At 53.4% G+C, this 27950-nt stretch overlaps 2 protein-coding genes across 4 annotated transcripts in view; both read left to right on the top strand.

The window, feature by feature from the left end:
- Nucleotides 1–5424, top strand: part of unm_hu7912 (un-named hu7912) — an 8005-nt gene extending 2581 nt beyond the window's left edge. For 2 of the 3 annotated variants that reach the window (XM_068311430.1, XM_068311431.1), the window contains one exon: nt 1012–5424. In XM_068311430.1, coding sequence (XP_068167531.1) covers nt 1063–4251 — 3189 coding nt within the window. In that variant the 5' untranslated portion in view covers nt 1012–1062 and the 3' untranslated portion in view covers nt 4252–5424. The remainder of the gene's footprint in view (nt 1–1011) is intronic. The other variant, XM_068311432.1, reaches the window with a different exon arrangement.
- A 1485-nt stretch (nt 5425–6909) lies between these two features.
- Nucleotides 6910–27812, top strand: gapvd1 (GTPase activating protein and VPS9 domains 1). The gene is given in 28 exon segments (XM_068311436.1): nt 6910–7052; nt 9688–9889; nt 9970–10237; nt 10794–11366; nt 11439–11522; nt 11594–11728; nt 11992–12184; nt 14151–14308; nt 14386–14515; nt 14603–14728; nt 15161–15334; nt 16626–16757; nt 17741–17875; nt 17969–18088; nt 18201–18278; nt 18763–19085; nt 19151–19238; nt 22987–23058; nt 23142–23254; nt 23256–23285; nt 23355–23467; nt 23556–23668; nt 24933–25092; nt 25161–25348; nt 25851–26064; nt 26138–26210; nt 26279–26476; nt 26578–27812. Coding segments are annotated over 27 exon segments (4317 nt in total). The 5' UTR covers nt 6910–7052; nt 9688–9704; the 3' UTR covers nt 26719–27812.
- The last annotated feature ends 138 nt before the right edge of the window (nt 27813–27950 follow it).

Genomic DNA, 27950 nt, shown 5'->3' with positions numbered 1-27950 from the left:
TGGTGAATCTTTGGTGAACGTTTGGTGAACCTTTGGTGAACGTTTGTTGAATCTTTGGTGAACGTTTGGTGAACCTTTGGTGAACGTTTGGTGAATCTTTGGTGAACGTTTGGTGAACGTTTGGTGAACGTTCGGTGAACGTTTGGTGACCGTTTAGTGAATGTTTGGTGAACGTTTGGTGAATGTTTATTGAACGTTTAGTGAACGTTTGGTGAAGGTTTGGTGAAGGTTTGGTGAAGGTTTGGTGAATCTTTGGTGAACGTTTGGTGAACGTTTGGTGAACGTTTGGTGAACGTTTGGTGAACGTTTGGTGAATGTTTGGTGAATGTTTATTGAACGTTTAGTGAACGTTTGCTGAACGTTTGGTGAACGTTTGGTGAACGTTTGCTGAACGTTTGGTGAACGTTTGCTGAACGTTTGCTGAACGTTTGCTGAACGTTTGGTGCCGCGTGTGAACAGACGTGATCTGTAGGTGAGCCGTGGAGACGGGACAGAGATGCTGGTCAGTTCTCTCTCTCATGGTGAACAGATGGTCGCTCAGGGTTAGCTGGTGGGTGGATGCCAACAAAAAGCCAGTGTGTGTGTTTGTGTGTGTTTTTGTGTGTGTGTTTGTGTGTGTGTGTGTGTGTGTGTGTGTGTTTTTGTGTGTGTGTGTGTGTGTTTGTGTGTGTGTGTGTGTGTGTGCATGTGTGTGTGTGTGTTTGTGTGTGTGTGTGTGTGTGTGTGTGTGTGTGTGTGTGTGTGTGTGTGTGTGTGTGTGTGTGACACATAGATTCATTGTTGAGCTTGAATGGTGTTCTTTATGCTGACATTCAGTCGACTGTGTTCTGTGTTCATAATGAGGTGAAATAACTTCTTTTAAATCACAAGAATCTGTGATTATATTTGATCTGAACTGGTTTCCTCCTCCTGTGTGACGTCCCCACATCTCCCCGTCTGCCTCTTTCTTTATCTTCTTTACGTAGACATTTGAACGGGTATTTATGTCCACCGGTGTTCTTCTGTCTTCAGGCTGCGGGGGTCTTGGAGCGACCACTTGGAGAGCGTTGAAGGTCCTCTAAGATGACACGAACACATCCTCCTGATATCCTGGCATCGACTCTGTATCGGGACTTTACTCTGAACCCCCTCCCTGATCAATCAGTTTCTCTTCACTCCTCCAGGAAATGTGACTCAAACATGATTGACAAACCAGAAATCATCAACAAGAGACACTGCCGCAGCTTCGACTTCATCGAGTCGCTGGACGACCCGTCGCCGATGGACTGCCCCTACAAGCGGCCTGAGCATCCAACATTAAACAAGGATGTGATGTGGAATGGACTGGACCAGCCGGGACACCTTCGCTTTTCCTCGCCAGACCTGTTCAACACGCGGCAGCTCCAGCAGCAGCAGTCCGCCCAGGACAAAACCAGCTACCTGACGTGGGCCGACTCCAACAAGAGAGCGAGATCCAAAAGTGCTCCCAGAATTAAGGCCACCCTCACTCCCGTTCCCATCTCCGTGTCTCCCCCGGGGTCCAGGACGGGGAGGGACCCACGTCAGGTCTCATCGGACTCCTTCAGGACGGCTGACGCTTTGCGGGAACCCTACTCTTCAAACAGACCTTTCCTGAACGATGTGCATCCCATCAAACTTCAGCCGCATCCTCCCCTCTATGTCTCAGACTGCTTTGGGGAGGATCGATCGGATAAACCAGCCCCCACCCCTCATGTCAGGTGTCGGGTGGACATCAAACCTGATGCCGCCGTCCTGCAGCACACGTCCAGGCAGGTTACCGGTGTCCAGAACGACCATCTCTGGCAGAGATACTCTCAGGCAAGTAGCAACAGAGGTTTGTATGCACCCAGGAGGGTGGTCTCCTCACCCACGCCCACCCCCAGCGAATGCTACAGCGGGGATTTCAGACAGGGGTACCCCTACACCGCCAGCATGTCCCCCATCTCTTACCAGCATCCAGATTTGCACAGAATGGCGTCACCAACGGCCCCGTACCTGAGTCAGGAACAAAGGGCCTACTCCAACCCCAACATACCCACCAAGTTCTTCTACACCGAAGACCCTGTCCGGTACCCCGCCCATCCCTATTCCAGAGCTTACTTTCAGGATGATCGCTCCAGTCTGACCAGCAACGGTAGTACCATGACGAGTCAGTACGACCCGAGGACTCGATGGGTGCACACCCTACCGGTCAGGTCGTATTACATGGACCACCTGTCCAGCAGGGAGCCGGCTCATGCCGCCTACAGCAGGCCTTACTCCACCAGCGAGGCGGGGTCCTACTTCTCTCAGTCGCCGCTGCCTCGGTCTTACTATGGAGAGGACAACCGCTTCAACCCGTACCACCTGAGCAACTCACGCTTGTTCTACCCCAAATCATACAGTTCTCCTGAGGAGCAGTACTGTCCATCAAGGCCATATTACACCGAGGGCCGCCGCCGCCCTCGCATGTCCCAGGCCTTTTCGGATGACTGGTATCGCTCAAGTATATCTGGATACTCCAACCAGTCCTCTCAGCTGACCCCTCCGAGAGCAAGGCAAGACCTCAGCGTACCTCCATGGTACACGAGCAGCTTCGTGGAGACCGGTAGGCTAGGAACAGACATCAAGGACCACTCCAAATCCTGGGACAATATCCTGTATCCTCAGCACGACAGAGAGCAATCGCTACCTCGTGGTCGCAGCTACGAGAACCTGTTGTACCAATCGAGGCACGGAGCAACCTCTGATGTCACAAGTCAACCGGTTATACTCAACCTGTCGAGTTCTCCGAGGCGCTACGCTGCCTTGTCTCTCTCCGAAAACTCACTAGAGGGGGGTTCAAACAATCCATGGAGGAACACCAAGAGTGGGCACTGGTTTGTGACGCCTGAGATCACTATAACGGACAACGACTTGAACGCAGGCAACAGCAAGCGGCAGGATGCACACTCGGTCAGCTGGGACTTGTTGGGTGGTCAGAAGAGGCCATCCATGACGGTCACGCCTGAGAAGTCACAACCCAACACTGCAGACAAAAGCAAAAACTGGAAGCAGAAGAATTTCTCCCTCCAGCAGAGTCTAGAGCAGCTGGACCAACTCTTAGCTGATCTGGTTGTTGATTACAAACCGCCAACCTGCAGAAAGTCAAGTGAAAACCTGTTGGACCAACTAAAGCAACTAATCATTGAAGACGATGACAAAAACAAAGGTTCTCCTGCGCCTGAAAACCTGAATACTCAGCTCCCGTCATCGAAGTCCAACCCTGATACCGTCAAAGACCCTGACAGCGGGTGCGATGCCCTCCAAAGAGAGGGGGGCTCTCCGGACCACAGCACCGATGAGGACGACACCATGGTGTGTGCCAACAGGAAGTGCAAACGCACCGAGAGCATGTTCAACGCCTGCTTGTACTTCAAATCCTGCCACAGCTGCTACACCTTCTACTGCTCACGGAACTGTCGCAGGGACGACTGGGAGACCCACAAGGAGGCGTGTCTCTACGGGCGCGTCAACAGCGTGTGTCGACACACTCTCAAGTTCTGCAGGGAGAACGTTGAGATCCACAAAGCCTTCTCTCGCGTCGCTAAAGCCGGCTACCTCTCTAGAGGAAGGGGCATTCTCTTTCTGGGCTTCGCTAATCCAGAGACGGCCGACAATTTCCTGCAGGTGGGGCTGGAAAGCCTCCTCATGTCCCCCACCTACCTGTCTCTCCGAGAGCTGGACGGCTTCAGGGACAACCTGGGTGACTACAGCAAGGAGCTGCAGCTGGCCGGGACCGAGTACGACCCCAACGAATGTTTCCTCCTGAATGTATCTGTGGCTGTTGGTGAACTAGTGCCTAACAGACCCTCGCCTCGGGTCCAAGCACCAACGGTTCGAAAATATGCAAAGGTGTCCCTGGCCTCCTCCAGCCCGGACAAGAAGGTGCTGAAGACGGACGGCGAGATGGAAACCCTCATCCTCACGCCGCCCCCCGGCACGCCGGACATCGATAAGGAGGGGGAGGAGGGCAAGAAGGCCAGGGAGGTGTGCTTCGTCAACATCCAGCGCCAGCTCAGGACCAGGGGGGTGTTCCTCCGTCACGAACACCCCCAGATCTACAGCCAGCTGTGTGAGTTCGTGGAGAGCAACAAGAGGTTCACCCCCACCACCATCTACCCCGTGGACAAGAGGACAGGGAAGCAGTTCATGTGTATGATCATGGCGGCGTCCGAGCCCCGCACGCTGGACTGGGTCGGAACGCCGCACCTGTTGGATGATATCATATAGGAAACAGGAAGTAGGAAACAGGAAGCAGGAGTCAGGTGATGATGATGTCAGAGACACTCAATGTACAAACTGTAAATATGTGATGTGGTTTAGCTCATCCAGCAACATTCTCTCTTATTTCACACACACGCACGCACGCACGCACGCACGCAAACACACACACACACACACACACACACACACACACACACACACACACACACACACACACAAACACACTTTTAAAGGTTATGTTGTGTTTGGCTTGTTTTAATCCTGTTGCACTCAGAATATTTACTAGCCTGCATGCAGACTCGGCACAAACTTAATTATCCAGGTGTTTAAGACGTGAACATGTTTGATCTTTGCAATCCTTCAGGCGATGTAGAAAGCACACATTTATAAAGATTTTAGTATGGTTGTCACGCCAACAGGGCGAGGAGGCGGAGCCAGGTCACTCATTAGTGCTGCTGTTAACTCATTTGATTTTTACGCTCATGTTTCTCCACTTCATCAAGAGTTTTGGTTGAACTTCTTCCATCCGACGAGGATGATGATGATGAGTGATGTCATTCTTGTATCAGTTGCTTTGTTTGAAAGTGGCCTTCAATAAAAAATAAATGCATTTGACACAAAGTAATGTAAAGGTTTAGCTATTTTTAACGGCTTCTGGAATTAGGTTGTTTGAACTAGCGTTGTAAATGAACAGTTATTTTGGTCAAAGCATGCTATTTATATTCAGGTATTTTAATATCGGTCTTGCTTTTAATTAAAAGACGTAATTTGATGCTTAGAAATATGAAAAAAAAAATATATATACATACATACATACATATATTGAATATAAAATGATTTCCACGTCACAACCTTCAGACCTTATTGTAACTAATACCGCAGTATGTTCTTGAACAATATGCAATAAAAGAGCAACCTTAGTTTCTATATTTAAAACTATTTTAATATTGTTATTAAAGAATCCCCAGAGCCAAGAACTGCAAAGAGTTTGTTTGCACTAAATTCTAAAGTGAGATGTTCCTTCCAGCTGAACGCAGAGCGCCTGCTTCCATCGCTGTTGTCCACCAATGAGGTTGTTCTTTTACTCGATGATGTTTGAATCTTTGTGCAAGACTTTCCTGAACTTTATATTTTGTGATGTTTATAACCCCTATATAAAGACATAATAAATGGAACTGACCATGTGACACCACGCCTTCGTGTCCTTAATCAGGAGCTGCACAGAAACACCTGAATGTTGGTTTGAACATTGGTTTGAGTCCCTTCTTTTGTTACTATGAACGAGCTGCAACTGACTGATGTTAGTCTCAGCATTCTCTTTTTTCCCAGACCGCCACCTAGTGGACAGATACCTGCATTACAGTATGAACCTGGCTTTACGTCTTTGCTGCAGTACAGTACTACACAATTAAACTTGAGCTAATGTCGTGTTGTAAAACTTTTAGGTGTTGGGGGGAGGATGTTCTGCTTTATTGTTCGACAGAAATTCAAATTCAAAAAACTTTATTAGTCCCCAGGAGGCAATTGAAAGCACATAAATCAGGATAGGTGTAAAACATACAGTATAAACACGAACAGTGTAAACATAAGCAATAAACATAAATAATAATTAAATAATAACATAATTATAAATACAATTTTTATGTTAAATAATAATTCAAAACCTAGTTAGTTTTGAGTCTTTGTAAATATTTTTACCCAAGGAAACCGTTTAGAAAGTGAGTCATATATATTTTACAAGCAACCTTTACAGAAACCTGTCAGGAGTTCCTCATGATGGCACACTGAATTGGTCCTTCTGCCTTCTCTCATTCAGGTTCATGTACTGAGGTCCACATAGGCAAGGGGGATTTCATCTTTATAACCTAAACTTAATTTATACAACGTTTTTCATGCAATCATTCAATGCTTCGTGGAGTAAGAGCAGAACAGCAGAAAAACACATGAGTAGAAGCACAGTAAATAAGACATTTCAGCAAAACACTTTAGCATCCAGTAGCATATTAATGAAATGATACAATAAAGGATCTTTTGTGGTGGTGGAGGGGCTCGTTCATATCTATTAGAACACAAAAACATAACACAAGCTGCTGCATCGATTTGAAGACCAGGAATTCATAAAATCATAAAACTAAAACTGATAGAAAGCAAATGCAATGCATTTAAAACACTTAATGGTGAAGATGACAGGAGAATGCTACTGAGTTAAAAAAGCTTCTGTTTCATGTGTCAGCCTGAAAGTAAAATAGAACTAAAGTCATATTTTATGGTGATGGAATGTCAAACAGGAGTGACCCAAATTTGAATGTGACTAATATTTTGTTCAGGACAGAATAAATAACAGAAGTCATGTAGAATCTGAGCAGGAAGGAGAAGTGAGTCATGAGTTTGTGTGTTTAATCCTGTGTTTACCTAAAAATCTGGTGTTGTCACTGCAAACAAGGCCATGTTTCTGCTCATGAGCTGCTTTCAGTGACATTTTCTGTTTTTAATAAGCATGAGATAAAACATACAAAGCATAAATGATAAAATGTACATTTTGATTTTGATTTAAAACCAAACACCTAATGTGTGGCTAGTTCAGACTAAATCGTGACAGATTCAGGTGACTTTCCAGCGCCGTCCGTCCACTTCCTTAAGAAGCCAGTGCGCATGCGCGCTGCGCATTCCCACTCGTGATGACAGCGGATGACAGCAGCGCTGCTCGTCCTGAAGCTGCTAACCGAGAGAAGCTAACCGCTAGCCAACAGCCCGTCGATTCGACCCGTCCGCGGATCGGTTCCGTTTGAAGACATCCAATCCGTTCGGTAAGTCACCGAATCCGCGAGGGGACGTTTGTTGTTCACCCCGGGTCACCCCGGAGCTGCTAGCCGGAAGCCAGCGCGGCTAACAGGCTAGCGCTAGCTTCCCCCGTCTGATGAGCAAACCTTAGCCGAGTTGAGCACCAGCGGGCAGCTAACTGTTAGCCTGCAGCTAGTTAGCTCTCTGTGCTACCGCTCCGAACGGGTCGGAACCGGACCATCGCGGTCCGGAGCAGCGGAGCGGCTGCAGCTTCCGCCCCAGTTTGTTAGCTGACCTCAGGCTGAAGGACTGAGCCTTCAGCGAGCAGGCGGCTACACACCGAACCGATCTGGACTTCCGGACTTCCTGCTACATCCCAGCAGCCTGCTTCTGGTTCCACCGGCTAACGAGGCGATAAACGGTTAGCAGCGGGTCCCTGAGGTGCCCCCCACCCGCCCACAGAGCCTCTGGGGGGGTCGCATGAAGGGTTAGCATGTAGCTGAAGCAGCTAGTAGGTTTAAACTCATGTATGAAGGGTTAGCATGTAGCTGAAGCAGCTAGTAGGTCTAAACTCATGTATGAAGGGTTAGCATGTAGCTGAAGCAGCTAGTAGGTCTAAACTCTATTTTGAGCTTTCTGAATCAGAATCAACAGATTACCTGGAAATGGAGTCATTTGATTGGATGGTTTGAGGTGAGATGACGCTCATGTGTTTTGTTTTTTTGTAATTGGATTTTAATAAAGTCCTTCATTAGACTGTTTCATACTGGAACAACGACATCACAATACTTTGGAGCCAGAGTAAACAAATAAGCAGCGACAGAGGAAATCAAACCCGCTCATCAGTGAACACGCCATCACGAAACCTGAACTAAAACCTGAGACAACTTGTGTTTCTGTTCTCGTTCACGTTTCACCACACACACTCTCTCTGAAGGTACACTAGTGTTTTTCTGCAGATGGAAACACTACACGTATCTGATGATGGAACCCACCCCCCACAACCAGCTTCAGAAAGGACTTCTACCCACTAAAACAAACATGTAGTGTTTGATCAGAGCTGGAATCAGAAGGCTGAGGGTCAGGATGTTGGAGCCCAGATCCACGTTGGTCGTCTTGGCATTCAGATAGTTTGTGTGTCGTCACCTGACCCTAGTGAGGGTTGCCGCTGGCCTTTGTGAGTTTACTGGCAGGCAGAAGTGAGGAGAACCCTACAGGTGAGGCACAACACCGCTGTAGAGAGATGAATTGTTCTCCCCGCCACAGTGGGCGGGGCTTCACCGCTCCGACAGAACCTGCTGTGCGTGTGTTGGGTTGTGTTGTGGGTGAGACGTTGGGCCGTCATGCTGCACGCTGCGGAGGTAGCGTTCTCCCTGAGGCCTCGTCACGCCGTGGCGTCGATCCGCTGAGCGCTTCAGACATCCCTCCATGGATCCGTCGGAGCGTCTGACGGCTCGTCAGAACCAGAACTCCTCCAGCTGACAGTCGAGTCTGACGATGTGGAAAAGCTGTGGTTGTAGGATGTAGGATTTCTGTCAGGACTGCAGGCGCAGGGAACTCATGTGCTGCTGGGGGGGAACAGTTTGACGGGTGAATGTGGTGAACAGAGGATCTGGTGAATGTCCACGTTACACACACCACAGGAAGTCCAGTGTTGTGTGACGCTCAACCCACAAGTTGGTGTCGCACCTGAAAGTGTCTGAAGTGGAAGTGTGAAGAGGATGTTGGCTGAGATCCATGGATACCGATGAATGTCCCGTCAAAAGGTGTGTGTGTGTGTGTGTGTGTGTGTGTGTGCGCGCGCGCGCGCCGTCACTGGATCGGTCGTCATGATACCTGATTCCACGATGAGAAGCCCGATGTTCGCTGATGAGCTCCGCCCACCGTCCCCCAGCCCTCGCCGTTGAAAAACGGAATTGACGTGTCGGCCGTTGCCTCTCAGAGTCATGTGACTGAAGACTTTACATGTCTTTATGTTTTTCTTTAAAACACTTTTTCCTCTATAGTATACAGTACCTGAAGTTTGACCTTTGACCTTTCCTTATTGAACCGACGAGCCAATCTGTCAGTGATTGGACGTCAGCCGTCGCTCTGGCTGCACCAGTAGAGCCGTCATTGTGCGTTTAAATCCGCATAACCAATAGAATTGGTCAGGCGTCTCTGCAGCGGCGTTGTGTTGTCTGTCAGCTGGCGAGCGATGATGCTGCGTCTGAGGCGGAGTCTCTGTCTCCTCCGCGGCTCAATCCATGTTCACCGCCGGCCACAAAGACGCCTTTGTGTGAAAGATCCGAGAAATCCTCCAGATTTCATGCTCGCTGCTCCGTTTGCGTCGCGGCGGCGTGTGTTTGCAGACGGAGCTGATTTGCATACCTGCTGAGCAGCGTCTGCTGAAGCCCGTGAGAAACAAGCGCCCCAACCAGACCCTGAGCTAACAGGTGTTAGCTTGGCTGGTTTAAACGGTCCTGATCCACCCACAGCCGTATCCACGGAGTCATGTCTGGAGCAGGAAGTGACATCACATCTTATTCGTGTGGCTTGATGCCATCAGACATCTGCCTCATAGACGTCACACCCTGCTGTTAGCGTTTGTCCTGACTCCCATCAGTTCTTGTCTCTGGGTACTTGTGTTCTTCCTGACGTGACCCCTGCTGTTGGCCCCAGTCCCTGAGCCGGTGAAGATGGTGAAGCCAGACATCCACACTCTGGCGCACCACCTGAAGCAGGAGCGGCTGTACGTGGCGTCGGAGAAGCAGCTGATCCAGAGGCTGAACAGCGATGTGCTGAAGACGGCCGAGCGGCTGTACCGCGCCGCCTGGATCGCCAAGCAGCAGAGGATCAACCTGGACCGCCTCATCCTCACCAGGTCCGACCCGGTTGACCTCAGGGGGGGGTTCGTGCTGTCGTAGCCCATCGGTAATGTTTACCACCTGAAACTGTCTCCAGCGCTGAGGCGTCTCCGGCGGAGTGCTGCCAACACGCCAAAACCCTGGAGGACACGCAGTTTGTCGACGGCTACAAGACTCTGGGCTTCCAGGAGACCATCTACGGGGAGTTCCTGGCCCGGCTGAGGGAGAACCCGCGGCTGGTGGCGTCCTGCCTGGTGGCGGGGGAACGGCTGAACCAGGACCACACCCAGGCCGTCATCCACACCGTCTTCACCTCCCTGTACGGGAACTGCATCATGCAGGAGGACGAGAGCTACCTGCTGCAGGTGAGCCCCGGTCCGGGGCGTGGGAGCGCCCCGTCAGCTCAGGGTTCATGTCACCTCCAGAAAGCAGTGCATCCTGGGATGTGCTTCAATGAATGTGTGCATCCCAACATGACGTTTATCCATCCCAAAAGTAACAACAGAATATATGGTAGAAGAAATGCAAGGATTGAGTTTAGCCAATAGATCAATATAAAAACAAACTGTTAATTTTAATGTTTTTATCAATAATATAATTTTTTAAGTAAAAAGAAAAAAAAAGTAAAATTATTTTAGTTTTAACAAAATGTTAAATCCTGGTAGTCATTTAAAAAGTTTTAGAAATAAAGATTTAATAGCGTACTTTTTTTTTTAATACTTTTTCTTTTCACTCAATAGTTTTCTTTACCTTTAATTCATATTTTCTCCTGTGGACACTGAACCAAGCTGACAGAACCTCCACACACATTTAGTAACATCTGTAGTAACATCTGTAGTAACATCTGTAGTAACATCTGTAGTAACATCTGTAGTAACATCTGTAGTAACATCTGTAGTAACATCTGTAACACCCCCCCAGGTACTGCGATACCTCATCGAGTTCGAGCTGAAGGAGAGCGACAACCCGCGGCGCCTGCTGCGGCGTGGGACCTGCGCCTTCAGCATCCTCTTCAAGCTGTTCTCCGAGGGGCTGTACTCGGCCAAGCTGTTCCTCACCGCCACGCTGCACGAGCCCATCATGCAGCTGCTGGTGGAGGACGAGGACCACCTGGAGACTGACCCCGCCAAGGTGACGGAGCACCTGACCCCCGCCCAGCGCGAGCGCTTCGGCGAGAAGGGCTCGGAGGGCCACCGGCAGCGCGTGCAGGCGGCGGTGGAGGCCAACGAGGCCAAGCTGGTGGCGTTGGTCAACAAGTTCATCGGCTACCTGAGGCAGAACACCTACTGCTTCCCCCACAGCCTGCGCTGGATCGTGTCCCAGGTGTACAAGACGCTGTCGTGCGTGGAGCGGCTGGAGGTGGGCGAGGTGCGCACCATGTGCACCGACCTGCTGCTCACCTGCTTCATCTGCCCCGCCGTGGTCAAGCCTGAGCAGTATGGCATCATCTCCGACGCGCCCATCAACGAGGTGGCGCGCTTCAACCTAATGCAGGTAGGAGGAGTGGCCGCGCCCCCGCCGGAGCCACGCCCACACGCGCACCGCCTCACTGGTCTCGTCCTGCAGGTGGGGCAGCTCCTGCAGCAGCTGGCCATGGCCGACGACGACGCCGACCCCCGCAGGAAGAGCAGTCTCTCCAAGTTTGATAAGGTTTGGGCGAATCCGTCCCAGAATGCACCCTGTTCGTGCCTCTGCTCCATTCATTTGCTCTTCTCCTGCAGAGTTGTGTCGCTGCCTTTCTGGACGTGGTGATTGGAGGAAGAGCCGTGGAGACTCCGCCCATGTCCTCCATGAACCTCCTGGAAGGCCTCAGCAGGACCGCCGTCTACATCACCCACAACCAGCTGCTGGTGCTGGTAGGTCACTGGAGGTCACTGGAGGTCACTGGAGGTCACTGGAGGTCACTGTTTCTGTGATCTCCTCTGTTGGTGTTGTTGATCTTTGTTTACTTCCTTCCTGGGATGCGATCCAGACCTGCAGTGGCTGTTCTGTGACCTCCTCTTCCTGCCTGCGGCCCCTCCTTTTCCTGTTTGTGGCCCCTCCTCTTCCTGTCTGTGGCCCCTCTTTCTGCCTGTGACCTCCTCTTCCTGTCTGTGGCCCCTCCTCTTCCTGTCTGCAGGTGGACTTCGTTCGCAGCGTGATGGCGTGGGACCACCTGCGGGAGGAGGAGCATCTGGCCCTGGAGACGCTGGTGGCCAACGTGCCCCAGACTCGGGCGGCGAACAGCAACAGCCTGGAGCTCACCCCCTCCAACACCCCTCAGCTGTCCCCGGCCACCACCCCCGCCAACAAGAAGAACCGTCTCCCCATAGGTATCCCGCTGCCCCCGCCCTCCTGCCACCCATTTAACGTGGCGATGCCTTCAGGGTGATGCAACCGCCGGTAATCCCGGCGCCGCTGTGAGCGTTGTTTTATGTGAACGTTAGCGTGACGGCCAGCGAAAGCCGTGTTCTAGAACACGCTAATGAGCTCAGCTCCTTCTGAACGTAATTAGCATCGAGGCCCAATTACAGAAATGACAACTAATGAAATGACCAGATATAAATGAAGTGTTTTAATTGGACTGGATGGAGGAGATGCAGCCCCCGCCTTCATTAGCATCAGAGACAGACGACGCCGCGACGCCCCCGCAATTAGGAGAGCTACTCGTGTGTGAGGGATGATGTTCAGGCGCTCCTCGGGACGCCTCGGGGTCCTCAGCTCAACTCTGTTCTTGTCCTTCTTTCCTCTGCTGCCTCGACCCCCCCAGGACAGCACTTAGCCGCCATCACGTCCTGGGAGCCGTCGGCCGCCGCCCTGTCGGCTCACATCCCGCTAGTCACCCCGTTCGGTGGGTAGCCGGCCCTGCGACCCGTCTGTCGGCCAATCACGTGCTGCTAGCGCTCATCCAGTCCTCGCTTCTAGTAACCCCACCCCCCCTCACTGCCACCGCCGTCCGTGTGGCTCCACCCACCTGCTCCCACCTCACGCACACTTTGGCTGGTTGTTGTTGGGGCAGAGACGTGTGTGTGTGTGTGTGTGTGTGTGTGTGTGTGTGTGTGTGCAGTTTCTGTTGCTTCCTCATTCAGAGCTGAGCCTTCCATTGGGGGGGGGCTAATGAGACACAGGTGAATCTTTTTTGAAGAATTATATTCACAGGGTTAGAAGCAGGAAGAATAAAAGTGACCCCTCGTCCCTGATGGTTCACGTGTTCCAGGACCACCCGCAAAAAACAAAATTCCGTGATATAGCGACCAAGTGTTATTATTTAAACGTTTCTGACCCCCCCATACTGATATTAAACCACCTTCTCTCTGTATTACCTTTAAAACACTGATAGACTGTTTAAAACATTTAGTATTACAGAGAAGTGTTTCTTGACACAGAAGCTCTCTGTGAGTCTCTGGACACAGCACACTTCCTGATGCTGTCAGCCAATAGAATACGTGTACGGTGTCACGTGACTACCTGCTAAAAACCTGCCTCCTATGCATCTTGAATGAAGGATTGCTGTGTTGTACTTCCTGACGGCAGAAATGAGCCAAGGCCCCATGTCAGGTGACCTCTGGTGGGCGGAGCAAGAAGAGGAAACCACAGATTAGTGACTGATCTGTTGGAGTGACTAGAAAGTCATTTCAATAACTAACTGGTCATTTAAGCAGACAAAGGAAGTGAATGAGTGAGTGAATGAATGAATGAATGAATGAGTGAATGAATGAATGAATGAATGAGTGAGTGAATGAATGAGTGAATGAATGAATGAGTGAATGAATGAGTGAATGAATGAGTGAGTGAATGAATGAGTGAATGAATGAATGAGTGAATGAGTGAGTGAGTGAGTGAGTGAGTGAATGCAGCGTGACGTCTCATTTCCCAGCTGAATGCACCACGTTGACCTCCCAGGGGTTAGGACTAGGGATTACAGTGCGCGCTCGTGCATCAACGCTCACGACTTCATCACGGTTAACTGGTAGGCAGTCATGTGATACCGTACTCTCATTCTATTGGCTGGGGGGTCAGAAACATTTAAATTACCAGAAATAATAAAAGTTTGTCGCTCAATCACAGGATTCATTGATCGCGTGTGGTTCCTGGAACGCATTAACCACCAGGAACGAGGGGTCACTGTGTGGAAATAGTCAGGGGGGGGCTTTGATGAAGCTCAGGCAGACACACCCTCAGGGGGCGTGTCTCCACCTGCTGCTGGGGGCGTGTCTCCACCTGTTCGTAGCGTTCATCTGTGCATTCTTACATTAAACACTACCTGAACCTTGGCTGCGTTTCCCATCGCCCCCCCAGCGGCGGCCCGGAGTCGCAGCCGTACCAACATCGCCCAGGAGGGGGAGGCAGAGGCCAGCTCCCAGGAGTCCCTGCAGGAGCTGCAGCCTGAGGAGGTGCTGGTGATGTCTCTGGGCACCGGCCCCCAGACCGTCCCCGGGATGATGTCAGAGAACGAGGTACGTGGTGGTGTCATCAGCATGGACCCGCCCCCCCCACGTCTGCTGCCATCACGTGACCTCCTGCTGCTCTCCAGGTGCTGAACCTGCAGATGGGCGACGGCGCCCCGGGGGAGGGCCACGCCGACGACACCAAGCTGCACGGGAAGCCCGACAAGACGCTGCGCTTCTCGCTCTGCAGCGACAACCTGGAGGGCATCTCTGAGGGTGTGTTGGGTTCGCCCGTCGGCGCCACGTGGGCGGGGACGGGAGGCGTGTCTCAGCTGACCCAAACAATCATCCTCCTCCTCTCAGGTCCGTCCAATCGCTCCAACTCGGTGTCCTCCCTGGACCTGGAGGGGGAGTCGGTGTCTGAACTGGGGGCGGGACCGTCAGGGAGCAACGGGGTGGAGGCGCTGCAGCTGCTGGAGCACGAGCAGGGTGTGTGTGTGTGTGTGTGTGTGTGGTGTGTGTGTGTGTGTGGTGTGTGTGTGTGTGTGGTGTGTGTGTGTCTCTGTGTGTGTGTCTGTGTGTGTCTGTGTGTGTCTGTGTGTGTGTGTCTGTGTGTGTGTCTCTGTGTGTGTCTCTGTGTGTGTGTGTGTGTGTGTGTGTGTGTGTCTGTGTGTGTGTGTGTGTGTGTGTGTGTGTGTGTGTCTCTGTGTGTGTGTGTGTGTGTCTGTGTGTGTGTGTGTGAGTGTGTGTGTGTGTGTGTCAGTGTGTGTCTGTGTGTGTGTGTGTGTGTCTCTGTGTGTGTGTGTGTGTGTGTGTGTGTGTGTGTGTGTGTGTGTGTGTGTGTGTGTGTGTGTGTGTGTGTCAGTGTGTGTGTGTGTGTGTGTGTGTCTCTGTGTGCTCTAACCCCCCCTCTCCCCCCAGCCACCACTCAGGACAACCTGGACGATAAGCTGCGTAAGTTTGAGATCAGAGACATGATGGGTCTGACGGACGACAGGGACATCTCAGAGACGGTCAGCGAGACCTGGAGCACCGACGTCCTCGGCAGCGACTTCGACCCCAACATGGACGAGGACCGTCTGCAGGAGATAGCAGGTGTGTGTGTGTGTGTGTGTGTGTGTGTGTGTGTGTGACTCCACAGCCTGTTCAGCTGCTTGAGGGACATGTCGCCCCCTTGTGGCGCGCAGGTGAAACAGCGTCGGTTTCAGTGACGTCATGTGATGCAGCTTCCTGAAAGTGATCATTGGTTCATTCATCAGCTGACTGAGCCGGGGGGGGGTGAGGGGGGGTGTGATTGAAGCTGCTCTCATCACCGCCTCACGCTGGAGGAATCTAGAGCGGCGATTAGAACGCCGTAAACCAGACCGGCGAGGCGCCACCCCCCCTCAACCGGTCATGTGCTCACCGCCGACCCCCCCCCGACCGGTCATGTGATCACCGCCGACCCCCCCCCCCGGTCATGTGATCATCGTCCAGCGGAGGGGAAGCCGTATTTGATGAAGATGCAGCATCTCCTCGTGCGTCTGGGGGGCCGTCCAGACGGAAGTGGGTTATCATTAGCAGCAGATAATGAGGCCACGCCCCCTCATAACGCCTCTATGAGATAACCGCTGGGGGGGGGGGGGCGCGGGCCGGAGCCACACCTGTGACAGGAAACGGTGTGTAGAGATAACCAGGTTATCAGACGTGCATCCAGACCCTCGTCTTCCTCACCCCCCTCCCTCGCTGATGTTCATGCCCCCCGCCCCCCGTCTTATTGACCTTGGTTCCTTCTCATTTGCATCCTCCATTTTTCATCCTTCGGAATATGGCGTTGGGGGACTTTTCCATCATTAAGTGAATTTCCTTATGTGTTTTCTCCGAGGGGGGGGGGGGGGGGTTATGAGCTGCACATTAAATATCCATTAATACCTCATTATCCCCCCCCCGATCAGATCACCATCATAATGAGGCAGGAAGTCTAATTGTTTCACTTCTTGTTGTGCCGCTCATTTAATCATCCACCTGAAAGACGAGGCACCCCCCCCTCCAAGACTGTAAACATGGACCGAGGGGGGGGGGCTCCCTCGCCAAACTGGCTGCACGCCGTTGCCGTGGTGTACCAGGGGGTGTGGCTTCAGCGGGTTCCGATTTAGTGATGCCCCCTAGAGGCCTGGTGAGGCTGGGGTCTGACCTTTAACCTCTGACCTGTGGCGCAGTGGCTTATGCCCCCCCATATTCATACGGGGAGGGGGGCCACATTGTGAGTGTCTGACTTTGTTTTCTGGATGTTGATGAAACGGGCTCTGATTGGCCGAGCCGCGGCGCTCTTTAACCCCTTCCCTCCCCAGAACCCTGGTTCCTGCTGGGGGGGGCTTTAACCCTTTGTGTCCTGTGTCCCTGGCAGCGGCGGAGAGCATGCTGGGCAGCCTGCTGTGCCTCCCCGGGTCGGGGTCGGTGCTGCTGGACCCCTACGGCTCCACCATCTCAGAGACCACCAGCGAGGCCTGGAGCGTGGAGGTGCTCCCCAGCGACTCGGGTAGGCCCCCCAGGGGGTAGGCCCCCCCAGGGGGGTTCACCTCTGTTCATGTGTCACATGTCTGCCTGCATGTCTGTGGGTTTGATGTGGGGGGGGTTGGGATGCCAGGTGTGGTCTGATCACACCCCCCCCACCTGAAACGAGCTCCTGCATCTGTCATGCTGTCGCCTGTCGTCGGGGTGGGGGGGGGTCGCTAACAGGCAGCTCCGGCTCCTGAGAGGGACCACCAGGTGTGTGTGCACCTGTGGTGGAGCTCTGAGGGGGGGTCTGCTGACTCTTAAAGGAACAGTGACGCCGCGTCGCTCTGACACCGGATCCAATCCGGTTTCATTCGGCCAATAGAGACGCAGCGTTCAGGCGGCGCCGGTCCAAGCACGGAGCTGTTCTTTCTGTGTGTGCGGGGGGAACACACACGGTCGTCAGCTGACCCTCTGGACGCCGTCGGGGTGTTGTATCGGCGCCGCTAAGTGTTCCCGTGAAGCGCCGGCGCCGAGTGTTAATTGGAGAACACGCCGCTTCAATATGTGCGGCGCACAAATGGCACGCATGAGCGTCCTGATTGCTTCCCGTTCCGTTGGCCCCCCCACCCCCACCCCGTTCTGCTCGGTAACGGCGCGGTCGGGGGGGGCTGGCTGCTTGTTTCACGGCCAGGCAGCAGAAAACTGCCCCCCGAAGGGCACTTCAGCAGCACATTACCGCTAACGAGCACGCTAACGGGCGCTGCTGCTGGGGCGGAGCCTGCGGGCCGGCCCAACGGCTCTGCCGGGCCCCCCCCCCCCACCCCGCCCGCGGACCGGGCCAGCTTTACGGCCGGGGGGCTGGCGCTGACAACAGATCATCATTTATGGGTTGTTTGGTTTCATGCATATGTGGTTTCACATTAACGTAACGTGGGGGGTGGGGGGTGGGGGGTGGGGGGCTGATGGGGATGTGGTTGCGCATTACCGTCGGGGGGGGGCTGACCTAACTTCCTTTGCCGACAGAAGCCCCGGACCTGAAGCAGGAGGAGCGTCTGCAGGAGCTGGAGAGCTGCTCCGGCGTGGGCAGCACGTCGGACGACACCGAGGTGCGGGAGGTGGGGTCCCGCCCCAGCACCCCGGGGCTCAGCGTGGTGTCAGGTGGGGGCCGGGTCCGCTGGGGGGGTTTGAGACGCGACCGACAAGCAGCTTCTGCTTCCTGAAGGCTGTTCTGTGTGCCCCCCCCACACACAGGTATCAGCGCCACCTCTGAAGACATCCCCAACAAGATCGAGGACGTCCGCTCCGAGTGCAGCTCCGACTTCGGGGGGAAGGACTCTGTGACCAGCCCTGACGGGGAGGAGTCAGGCCACGGTAGGACGCTCACTTCCTGTCGGGCTCGCCGCGCCGTATTCCCCCAGGACTTCCTGTGCAGACAGGAAGCAGGAAGTCGGAGCTCTGAACGTCTGTTTCTTTTTTCGTACAGGAGCGCACCATCTGACGTCCCCCCCCTCGCAGAGCGACTCGTTGCTGGCCATGTTCGATCCTCTGTCCTCTGGCGAAGGTAATGTGCACCCACAATCCTTTGCAGCCAATCAGAAGTGCCGTTACCCCCCCCCCCCCCCCACAGCTGACGGCGAGAACAGCTGGAGCTGAGAAACGAGCCGCGGTCCCTGAACAGGCCTGAAGGGGGCGGCGTCTCCCCAGTGATCCTGTCCCACTGGTGGGGGGGGTGACAGGTGCAGGGACCTCACCCCAGGCTCATTGGCAGCCCCCCCCTCCCCCCGTCCCACTGAGCTGCCATTGGACGCCTTTCAGGAGCGTGTACCCTTGGAACAGGTGGCCTACCTGCACCCCCCCCACCACCACCACCAGTTTCTCCTTTAGTGCCCCCCCCCACTGAGGAGCTGATGTCTCACCTGTTAGTTAGCTGGTAGTTAGACTGCACAGAACTAGAGGTTCCTTCTCAGGGGGGTGGGGGGGGGGCAGGAAGTGGGTTGGTGTTCTGGTACTGAACGAGGCGGCCCCCCCCTCTGTGTCCGCTGCAGGCTCCTCCACTGGGACCATCGTGAGACCCAAGGTTCACTACGCCCGGCCCCCGCACCCGCCCCCGGACCCCCCCATCCCCGAAGCCAGCGCCCTGGGGCCGGAGGCGCGCCACACGCTGTACGCCCCCCCCTGCCTGTACGCCCCCCAGGTGGAGCAGCGCCACTCCTTCCCCGACCGGCTGGTGCGCAGCCGCAGCTCTGACGTGGTGTGTCCCGGCCGCCGCCCCACCAGCGACCCAGGCCTCCCCCGCAGGCCCGCCGGCGAGGAGCGCGACGCCTTGGGGCCGTCCTCCTCCCCCAGCAAGGACTCCCTGAAAGGAGAGGTGGGTCAGCGGGGGGGGGGGACAGGAAGTGGAGGTGTGTCCTAACCACTTCCTGTCCTCCACAGGTTGAAGACAGGAAGGACAGCGACGACGAGAAGTCGGACCGCAACCGGCCCTGGTGGAAGAAACGCTTCGTGTCGGCCATCCCCAAAGGTAAGAGGACACGCCCCCAAACGGCCCCCACCCCCCCCCCCCGAGAAAAAAACCCACCTGAGTTTATATAAAGCTCTGTTTGATCGCCGCTCTGCGTTTGGTTTGAGTCCCTGGAAAAAAGTTCTCAATCGCGTTCGACAGGAAGAATCCGGCTTTAAGAAGCAGGGCGGAGCCTGTCTCTAGCGTGGGCGGGGCCTCAGGCTTTAAGAAGCAGGGCGGAGTCGGTCTCTAGCGTGGGCGGGGCCTCAGGCTTTAAGAAGCAGGGCGGAGTCGGTCTCTAGCGTGGGTGGGGCCTCTGGCTTTAAGAAGCAGGGCGGAGCCTGTCTCTAGTGTGGGTGGGGCCTCAGGCTTTAAGAAGCAGGGCGGAGCCTGTCTCAAGTGTGGGTGGGGCCTCAGGCTTTAAGAAGCAGGGCGGAGCCTGTCTCTAGCGTGGGCGGGGCCTCAGGCTTTAAGAAGCAGGGCGTAGCCTGTCTCTAGCGTGGGCGGGGCCTCAGGCTTTAAGAAGCAGGGCGGAGCCTGTCACTAGCGTGGGCGGGGCCGCAGGCTTTAAGAAGCAGGGCGGAGCCTGTCTCTAGCGTGGGCGGGGCCTCAGGCTTTAAGAAGCAGGGCGGAGCTGGTCTCTAGTGTGGGCGGGGCCTCAGGCTTTAAGAAGCTGGGCGGAGCCAGTCTCTGGTGTGGGCGGGGCCTCAAGCCGCCTTTCTGTTTGAGGCGCCCCCAGAGACGTGTCCCCCCCATCCTCGGTGGCGTCGCAGCGGGGCAGATTTACACCAACGTTTCTGAGCTAATCCGTCATCAGAGGAGCGTTAGCGGTGAGATTGTATGGCGCCGGCCCCCCCAGCGGCGCTGTCAGCCGGCGGCTAATGGTCATTAGATGGAGCTCTGTGTCATCGGCCTGATGGATGACGCGTCTCCTGTTGGAGCGCCGCTCTGCAGCCGTCGCTCACGTCAGTGGGGGGTAATGAGTGGCGCCACACAGAGCGACGCTGATCACTCAGGTGACCACCATCAGACGGTGACACGAGGGGGTGGAGTCTGTCTGTGGCGACGCACACAGACGTCGTCGGGCGTGGCCGCTGCCTGCGGTTGCCGGGCCAACCCTCTCTGTTGTGTTCCACAGTTCTGTATTGGACGGCTGAGAGCGACGCCCCAGGTAATGCAGCCGTCACCAGCTAGCTTTAGCGTTAGCATCCAGAGCCACTGGCTGCTGTGTCGCCGTAGAGCTGTCATGTGACGTGTTGTCGCCCCTCAACCACCCCTCCATTATACATCCATCTACCACCCTGATTCCTCCCACACTGTGACCATCACAGCGTGATATATATATATATATATATATATATATATATATATATATATATATATATATATACACACAGCGTATATACTGTAGTTCACCGTATACAGGTGTATAGTGGACTGCATACACCACGTGTCAAACTCTAGGCCCGGGGGCCACATGTGGCCCTCCATATCACTTAATGTGGCCCACGAGAGCATTAAAGGTCAGAGTGTCTAAAAATAAATAGGTCAAAGTGTGCTTCCACCAAAAACTACATTTCCCACAATGCAGTAGTTCAGCCCATTTTAACTCTGACTTAACGTAGTGAACAAAGTTAACGTCCTAACTTGTGTCTGATGTTATTTTTCTTTATTGATTGATAGTTTGATCCTTGATTGATGGAGTTCTGTGGGTTTAATAACCTGACAAATGAAAAGGATTTATGTTAGAACAGAGAAACAAACAAACATGTTTTTTCTGTCTAACTGTAATGTTTGGAACTAGAATCAGTCAGAAATTCAGTTATTTAACATTAAGGAGTAGTTACATTTAGTTACATTACACTGAGTTACATTTAGTTACATTTATTAGTTACATTAAGGAGTAGTTACATTTAGTTACATTACACTGAGTTACATTTAGTTACATTTATTAGTTACATTAAGGAGTAGTTACATTTAGTTACATTACACTGAGTTACATTTAGTTACATTTATTAGTTACATTAAGGAGTAGTTACATTTAGTTACATTACACTGAGTTACATTTAGTTACATTTATTAGTTACATTAAGGAGTAGTTACATTTAGTTACATTACACTGAGTTACATTTAGTTACATTTATTAGTTACATTAAGGAGTAGTTACATTTAGTTACATTACACTGAGTTACATTTAGTTACATTTATTAGTTACATTAAGGAGTAGTTACATTTAGTTACATTACACTGAGTTACATTTAGTTACATTTATTAGTTACATTAAGGAGTAGTTACATTTAGTTACATTACACTGAGTTACATTTAGTTACATTTAATAGTTACATTAAGGAGTAGTTACATTTAGTTACATTACACTGAGTTACATTTAGTTACATTTATTAGTTACATTAAGGAGTAGTTACATTTAGTTACATTACACTGAGTTACATTTAGTTACATTTATTAGTTACATTAAGGAGTAGTTACATTTAGTTACATTACACTGAGTTACATTTAGTTACATTTATTAGTTACATCTGACCCTTTGATTACAGCCGTGATGCTGATGTGGCCCCCAGTGAAAATGAGTTTGACACCCCTGTTCTACACGGTATATATCGTGCTGTATACAGGCTATATTGCATATTGTATACAAACTATATAGCCTGGCATATACTATATATAGTACTGTATACACTGTATATAACAAACTGTATAGGGAGTACATAGCATAGTGTTTACTGGGAACATAGTTTACCTTTTACATCATATATGGTCTGCTGTATACTGGATATATATGTAGTGTGCTGTACACGGGGTATATAGCGTACCAGATTTAAGGTTATATAGTGTGTGTATACTGTGTGTTTTCACCTTCACATTAAGGAAATTGACGTGATTCCGTCCGTCTTCAGAGCGGTGACGTGTTGTCATGTCAGTGTTGGTGTGTCCGTCCGTTAGTCCACCAAATGTCTTCACAACCGTTCAGACAGAAAGATGAAACTAAAAGCTCATGACTCAGGCAGCAGAGGGGATGAAGATGAGATGATTTGACCTTGAGAAAACTAGGTCAAGGTCAAATTTCAACTTTTGTACACTCAGGAACCGGATAAGATAGAAAGACGAGGGAGAACGCCAGTGTGAGTAAGACCACAGATCAAAGCTAGTGCTTTGATCAATGACAGTAGGTCAGAGCATTAGCTTTGATCTTTGACCTGTGCAAGTAGGTCAGGGTACAATTTTGAATTCAGGGGTGTCACGGGATGTTGCAGTCTGAGACTGCGTTGGTTCTTGTTATACATATACTTTATTGATCCCAAACTGGGAAATGATTTGCGTGTTCATCAGACAGACGTCATCAGAGATGTACGCTATCGGTATCCCACAATTCTCTGATCCTCACGCCCAGAACCAAACATCAGATCACGTCTTTCCCCCGCCGTGTCTCTGGACTGAATCTTTGTGATGCTGCTGATCTCTTGATTCATTGACATCTCCAGTCCAGCTTTAACGTCTCTGAAGCGCCTGAACACCAACCAAAGATTCAGTGGTGCTGGTGAACGGGTGACTGCTGGTGAACGGGTGACTGCTGGTGAACGGGTGACTGCTGGTGAACGGGTGACTGCTGGTGAACGGGTGACTGCTGGTGAACGGGTGACTGCTGGTGAACGGGTGACTGCTGGTGAACGGGTGACTGCTGGTGAACGGGTGACTGCTGGTCAGCTGGCGGTGAACGTGGATAACCCACCAAACCTGTGTCCCCCCACAGCTCCCATAGCGGCGTTCAGGAAGAGGGACAAGCACGACAAAGACGACGTCCCCCAGGAGCGAATCCCTCCAGGTGAGTCCCGTTCTGGTCCGGCTCCGCATCACCCCCATCAGGCCGGGGGTCGCTAACGCGCCTCCATGCCTGTGATTGGTCAGACGACCCGCTGCCGCGGCCCAGCTGTCAGGCTCAGGCCGCCGAGGACATCCTGGACAAGTACCGCAACATCAAGAGGACCAGCCCGAGCGACGGCGCCACGGGGGGGGCGTCGTACGACGGGACAGGAGGTGAGCAGAGAGGGCGCGTCCTCCCTCCTCCTGCTGCTGCCTGATTGGCTGATGGGTCTGTGTGCGTTCCCAGAGCTGGTGGAGGACAGCGTCCACGGCTCCCCCAGAGACGACACCCTGCAGAACATCTCCACCGACGACCTCCCCGACTCCGCCAGCCAGACGGCTCGACAGCACGACTTCAAGTTCTCCTTCAGGTCCGAGGCCCGGCGCCCTGCGGCGCCCCCTGGCTGCAGGCTTGCGTCTGCTCACAGTTAACCACAATCCTTTGCTCTCACGTTCCAGCGATGCCAAGAAGAAGCTGCGGTTGGCGCTGTGCTCTGCCGACTCGGTGGCGCTGCCCATCATGGCCCCCGCCGTCACGCGGAACGGGCTGCCTGACCACATGGACTCTGAAGGTAGGTGACCTGTGGGGGTCCACGGGGGGCTTCACGGCCCGCTTCTGCTCCGATGGAGGTCCTCAGTTTAGTCCTGAAGCATTTTTCCTTCTCATGCAGAAAAAGTTCCGTTTTTATTTGAAGACGTTCCACGTCAGACGTTAGCATGTTCTGCTTCATAATGCTAACACCTTCTTCTGTTATTAGCTGTAGCAGAATCCCGTAGGTGTGTCAGCGCCACCTCCTGGTAGGACCAGTCCGTTACCAGCAGGTGGCGCTGGAACGAAACCAGATGTGTTGTTGATTTAAAATAATTGACTTCAAATAATCAAAAATCAATCTTGGTTTACAGTAAAACGCTCTTCCCTATTGGCTGTTCACACCAACTCCAGACCAGTGTATTGTTTCCATGGCAACAGCTCTGGTGGTGTGTTCTGTCTGCTGGGGAGCTTTAAGATGCCGTTTGAAGTCTTGCATCACGCCGGTCGGTTTACGGCGCCCTGAGACGTTCTGCTGTCGGTTCGGTCCGACAGACGGCGACTCGTTCACAGCCGGCCGGGGGGGGGGGGACGACGCTAACGCCGGCGAGCGTCACGGCTGCTACAGCTGTCCTGAAGCAACACACACCTGGACCTAGGTGGGAGGAGTGGGCGAGTTCCCATGAGGCATCAGTAAAAGTCATGTGACTGTTACTGTAATGGAGTTACCGCAGGAAACGTACCTGTGTGTGATGCTAACGGCTAAACATACCTGAATGTTATGCTAACGGGTAAACGTACCTGTGTGTGATGCTAACGGGTAAACGTACCTGTGTGTAATGCTAACGGGTAAACGTACCTGTGTGTGATGCTAACGGCTAAACATACCTGAATGTTATGCTAACGGGTAAACGTACCTGTGTGTGATGCTAACGGGTAAACGTACCTGTGTGTGATGCTAACGGCTAAACGTACCTGAATGTTATGCTAACGGGTAAACGTGCCTGTGTGTGATGCGAACTGGTAAACGTGCCTGTGTGTGATGCTAACGGGTAAACGTGCCTGTGTGTGATGCTAACGGGTAAACGTGCCTGTGTGTGATGCTAACGGCTAAACGTACCTGTGTGTGATGCTAACGGGTAAACGGATCAGCGACTCCAGATAGTCAGGTGACATCCTGAAACGTCGACGGCGCGCCCTGAGACTCCGCCCCCGCGCCACCAGTCTAGCCGTCGCGCGTCGGCAGCAGGTTGATGAGTTTCTGGCGCCGACCCCCCGTCTGATGCCTCTCCCTGTCCCCCCCCCAGACAACGAGATCGTGTGCTTCCTGAAGGTGCAGCTGGCGGAGGCCATCAACCTGCAGGACAAGAACCAGATGGCCCAGATCCAGGAGACCACGCGCTGCGTCAGCCGCTTTGACGCGCGCACCTGCAGGAAGCTGCTGGCCGCCATCGCTGAGGATTACAGGTAGGTGTCGCCATCGCTCTCCGTTCGCCGTGGTGCATCATGGGGCAGCTCGTCTTGTCTTCCTGCAGGAAGAGGGCCCCCTACATCGCCTATCTGACCAGATGTCGCCAGGGCCTGCAGACGTCCCAGGCCCATCTGGAGAGGCTCCTGCAGAGGGTGCTGCGGGACAAGGAGGTGGCTAATCGCTACTTCACCACCGTCTGCGTGCGCCTCCTCCTGGAGCACATGGAGTCCAAGATGCTCGACTTCATCAAAGGTACGTCTGGCTTTTACCGTCTGCGTGGGGGAGTGGTGGGGGGGTACTCCGACTGGTCTCTGTGGAACCTCCTCTGGACTCTGGAGACAAACGGTTGTTGGTTCTCATGAAGCGAAGGCTCTCAAACGTGATGCAGTGATGATGGATGATCAGCAACGAGCCACAAATCAAAGTTTCATTCATGTTTTTGAGAAATATATTGATCACCGATAGAAGACCAACATGAGATCAATGATCGATAATGTGGGAGACACTAACTGGTGAATGAATCTCGTCCAGTAAAAATCCTCCCAGATGAACATGTGACTTCTCTCTGAGATATTTTGTTTTAATAGTTTTTATTGTTCCCGCTGCATTAGCATAGAGAGCTAGGCTAACGTTAGCTTTAGCTGCCTGGTCGTGTTTATTCCTGCTGCATTAGCATAGAGAGCTAGGCTAACGTTAGCTTTAGCTGCCCGGTCACGCTGGCGTTCCTCCCATTGATCCGGAGCTCCTCCCCCAGCATTCCAGGGCTGCACGGCGGCGGACGACAAGACGGCGGCGGTGGAGGACTTCCTGCGCTACCTGTACGGCGCCATGGCGAGCGACGCCATTTGGCAGTACGCTAGCGAGGAGCAGCTGCAGGACGCGCAGATGGCCATCGAACGCAGCGTCATGAACCGCATCTTCAAGCTGGCCTTCTACCCCAACCTGGACGGAGACACCCTCAGAGACCAGTGAGTGGGCGGGGCCGCCGGGGGGGCGTGGCCGCTGCTAGCGTCTCGCTGATCCCGACGCGTTTGCTTTCAGGCTTTTCCACGAACACATCCAGCGCCTCTCCAAGGTGGTGACGGCCAATCACAAGGCTCTGCAGGTCCCGGAGGTAGGTCCCATCGGGCGTGGCTCATGGCTCCGCCCCATGGAGGCGGGCTCTGACTGTGGCTGTCGCAGGTATACCTGAAGGAGGTGCCGTGGCCGTCGGCGCAGGCGGAGATCCGCAGCATCAACGCCTACAAGACGCCGCGGGACAAGGTGCAGTGCATCCTCAGGATGTGCTCCACCATCATGAACCTGCTGAGCCTCGCCAGCGACGAGTCCGTGCCCGGCGCCGACGACTTCGTGCCCGTGTTGGTGTTCGTGCTGATCCGGGTGCGCCACACACACACACACACACACACACACACACACACACACACACGTGTTCTGTGTTGTCTCTGCTGCTAACGCCCCCCCCTGCCCCCCACCCCCAGGCGAACCCGCCCTGCCTGCTGTCCACCGTTCAGTACATCACTAACTTCTACGCCAGCCGTCTGGGGGGGGAGGAATCCTATTGGTGGATGCAGTTCACCGCCGCGCTGGAGTTCATCAAGACCATCGACGACCGCAAGTGAAGCAGAACCGCCACCTGTATGGGCAGACTGCTGGGGGGGGGGCCGGGGGGGCTGGGCCGAGGCCCAACCAACTGCTCCCCCCGCCCCCCCCCTCCAAGCCGGCGCTTTGTTTGTATAGCCTGTACATAGCAGAGACCTGAAGACTAGATCTATATGACTGTACGTTACCGTGGAGACACCCACAGGCCACGCCCACCGGGGGTGGGGTTGGGGGGGGCACTTGTGTGTGTGTGTGTTTGGGGGCGGGTGGGGGCAGCTTGTACATACATGACGTGACGTGAAGCCGCTGCAGTAGAGGGACCAGACCTCCTTCATGTTGGGGGGGTAAGAGCAGTGCTAACTTCGCTAACCGTTAGCTTCCTAACTGGGGGGGGGGGGTTACCTCGTGCACAGACAGGTGGAGATAGAGAAGAATGCCTTTAATATGTGGCACCCCCCCCCATGCCGCCACCACACACTCCAATGGACCAATCACATGTCGCCACATCACTGATGGTCACCCCCCCCCACAGATCCTACCTCACAGGTGGAACCAGTGCGCTGGTTCTACAGGTACGGGATCATTTTTGCACTGGTGACATGGGGGGGGGCTGCTATGACATCATGCTGCTGTGATGTCATCACTCTTGAGACGTGTTCGCCCCCCCCCCCCGACTCACTTTCTGTGCACGTCCGCGGTTCCCCCTCCTATCCATTTGGGCGTTCTGTCCCGCCCCCGCGTCGCCCTGGTTACCGTAGGAGCACGCCGTGTGTTCGATGGTGGGATGTTCCAGAGCATCATGGGAAATCTGCGCCGCGGCGTTCTGTTAGCTCTGCTGACGCCAGTGAGGTGGGCGGTCCCTGTAGCGGGCGAGCTAGGGGGCGTGATGGTGATGGTTGCGTCCATAGTAACGAGGATTATGGGATGTCGCTGTAATGGGACACACACGAACACACACACGTGAGTAGCTACGGTTAGCGCTAGCCTTCCTGCTCCGCCCCCTGTGCAGGAAGTGGTTCACACCTGACCTCTGACCTTTAGTCTACAGTGACCTGTGGGGGGGTGTTTGGAATTCATTGTGTAAATCTGTCAACCAATAAAAGAAGCAGAAGTTTTTGTTTCTTCTGTGGTTCCTGCAGGATTGGGGGGGCGGGGCTTCACACAGGTGGTTCCAGGTGGGAGTGGGCGGGGCTTCAGCATGGTCTATAACGGGTAGAAAGATGTGTTTACCGTAGGATCGATGACGTCAGTA

The sequence above is a fragment of the Antennarius striatus genome, chromosome 3, assembly GCF_040054535.1.
Source record: "Antennarius striatus isolate MH-2024 chromosome 3, ASM4005453v1, whole genome shotgun sequence".
NCBI classification, from domain to species: Eukaryota; Metazoa; Chordata; class Actinopteri; order Lophiiformes; family Antennariidae; genus Antennarius; species Antennarius striatus.
Note: the sequence above shows the minus strand (reverse complement) of the source record. Positions and strands in the feature narration are given on the sequence as shown.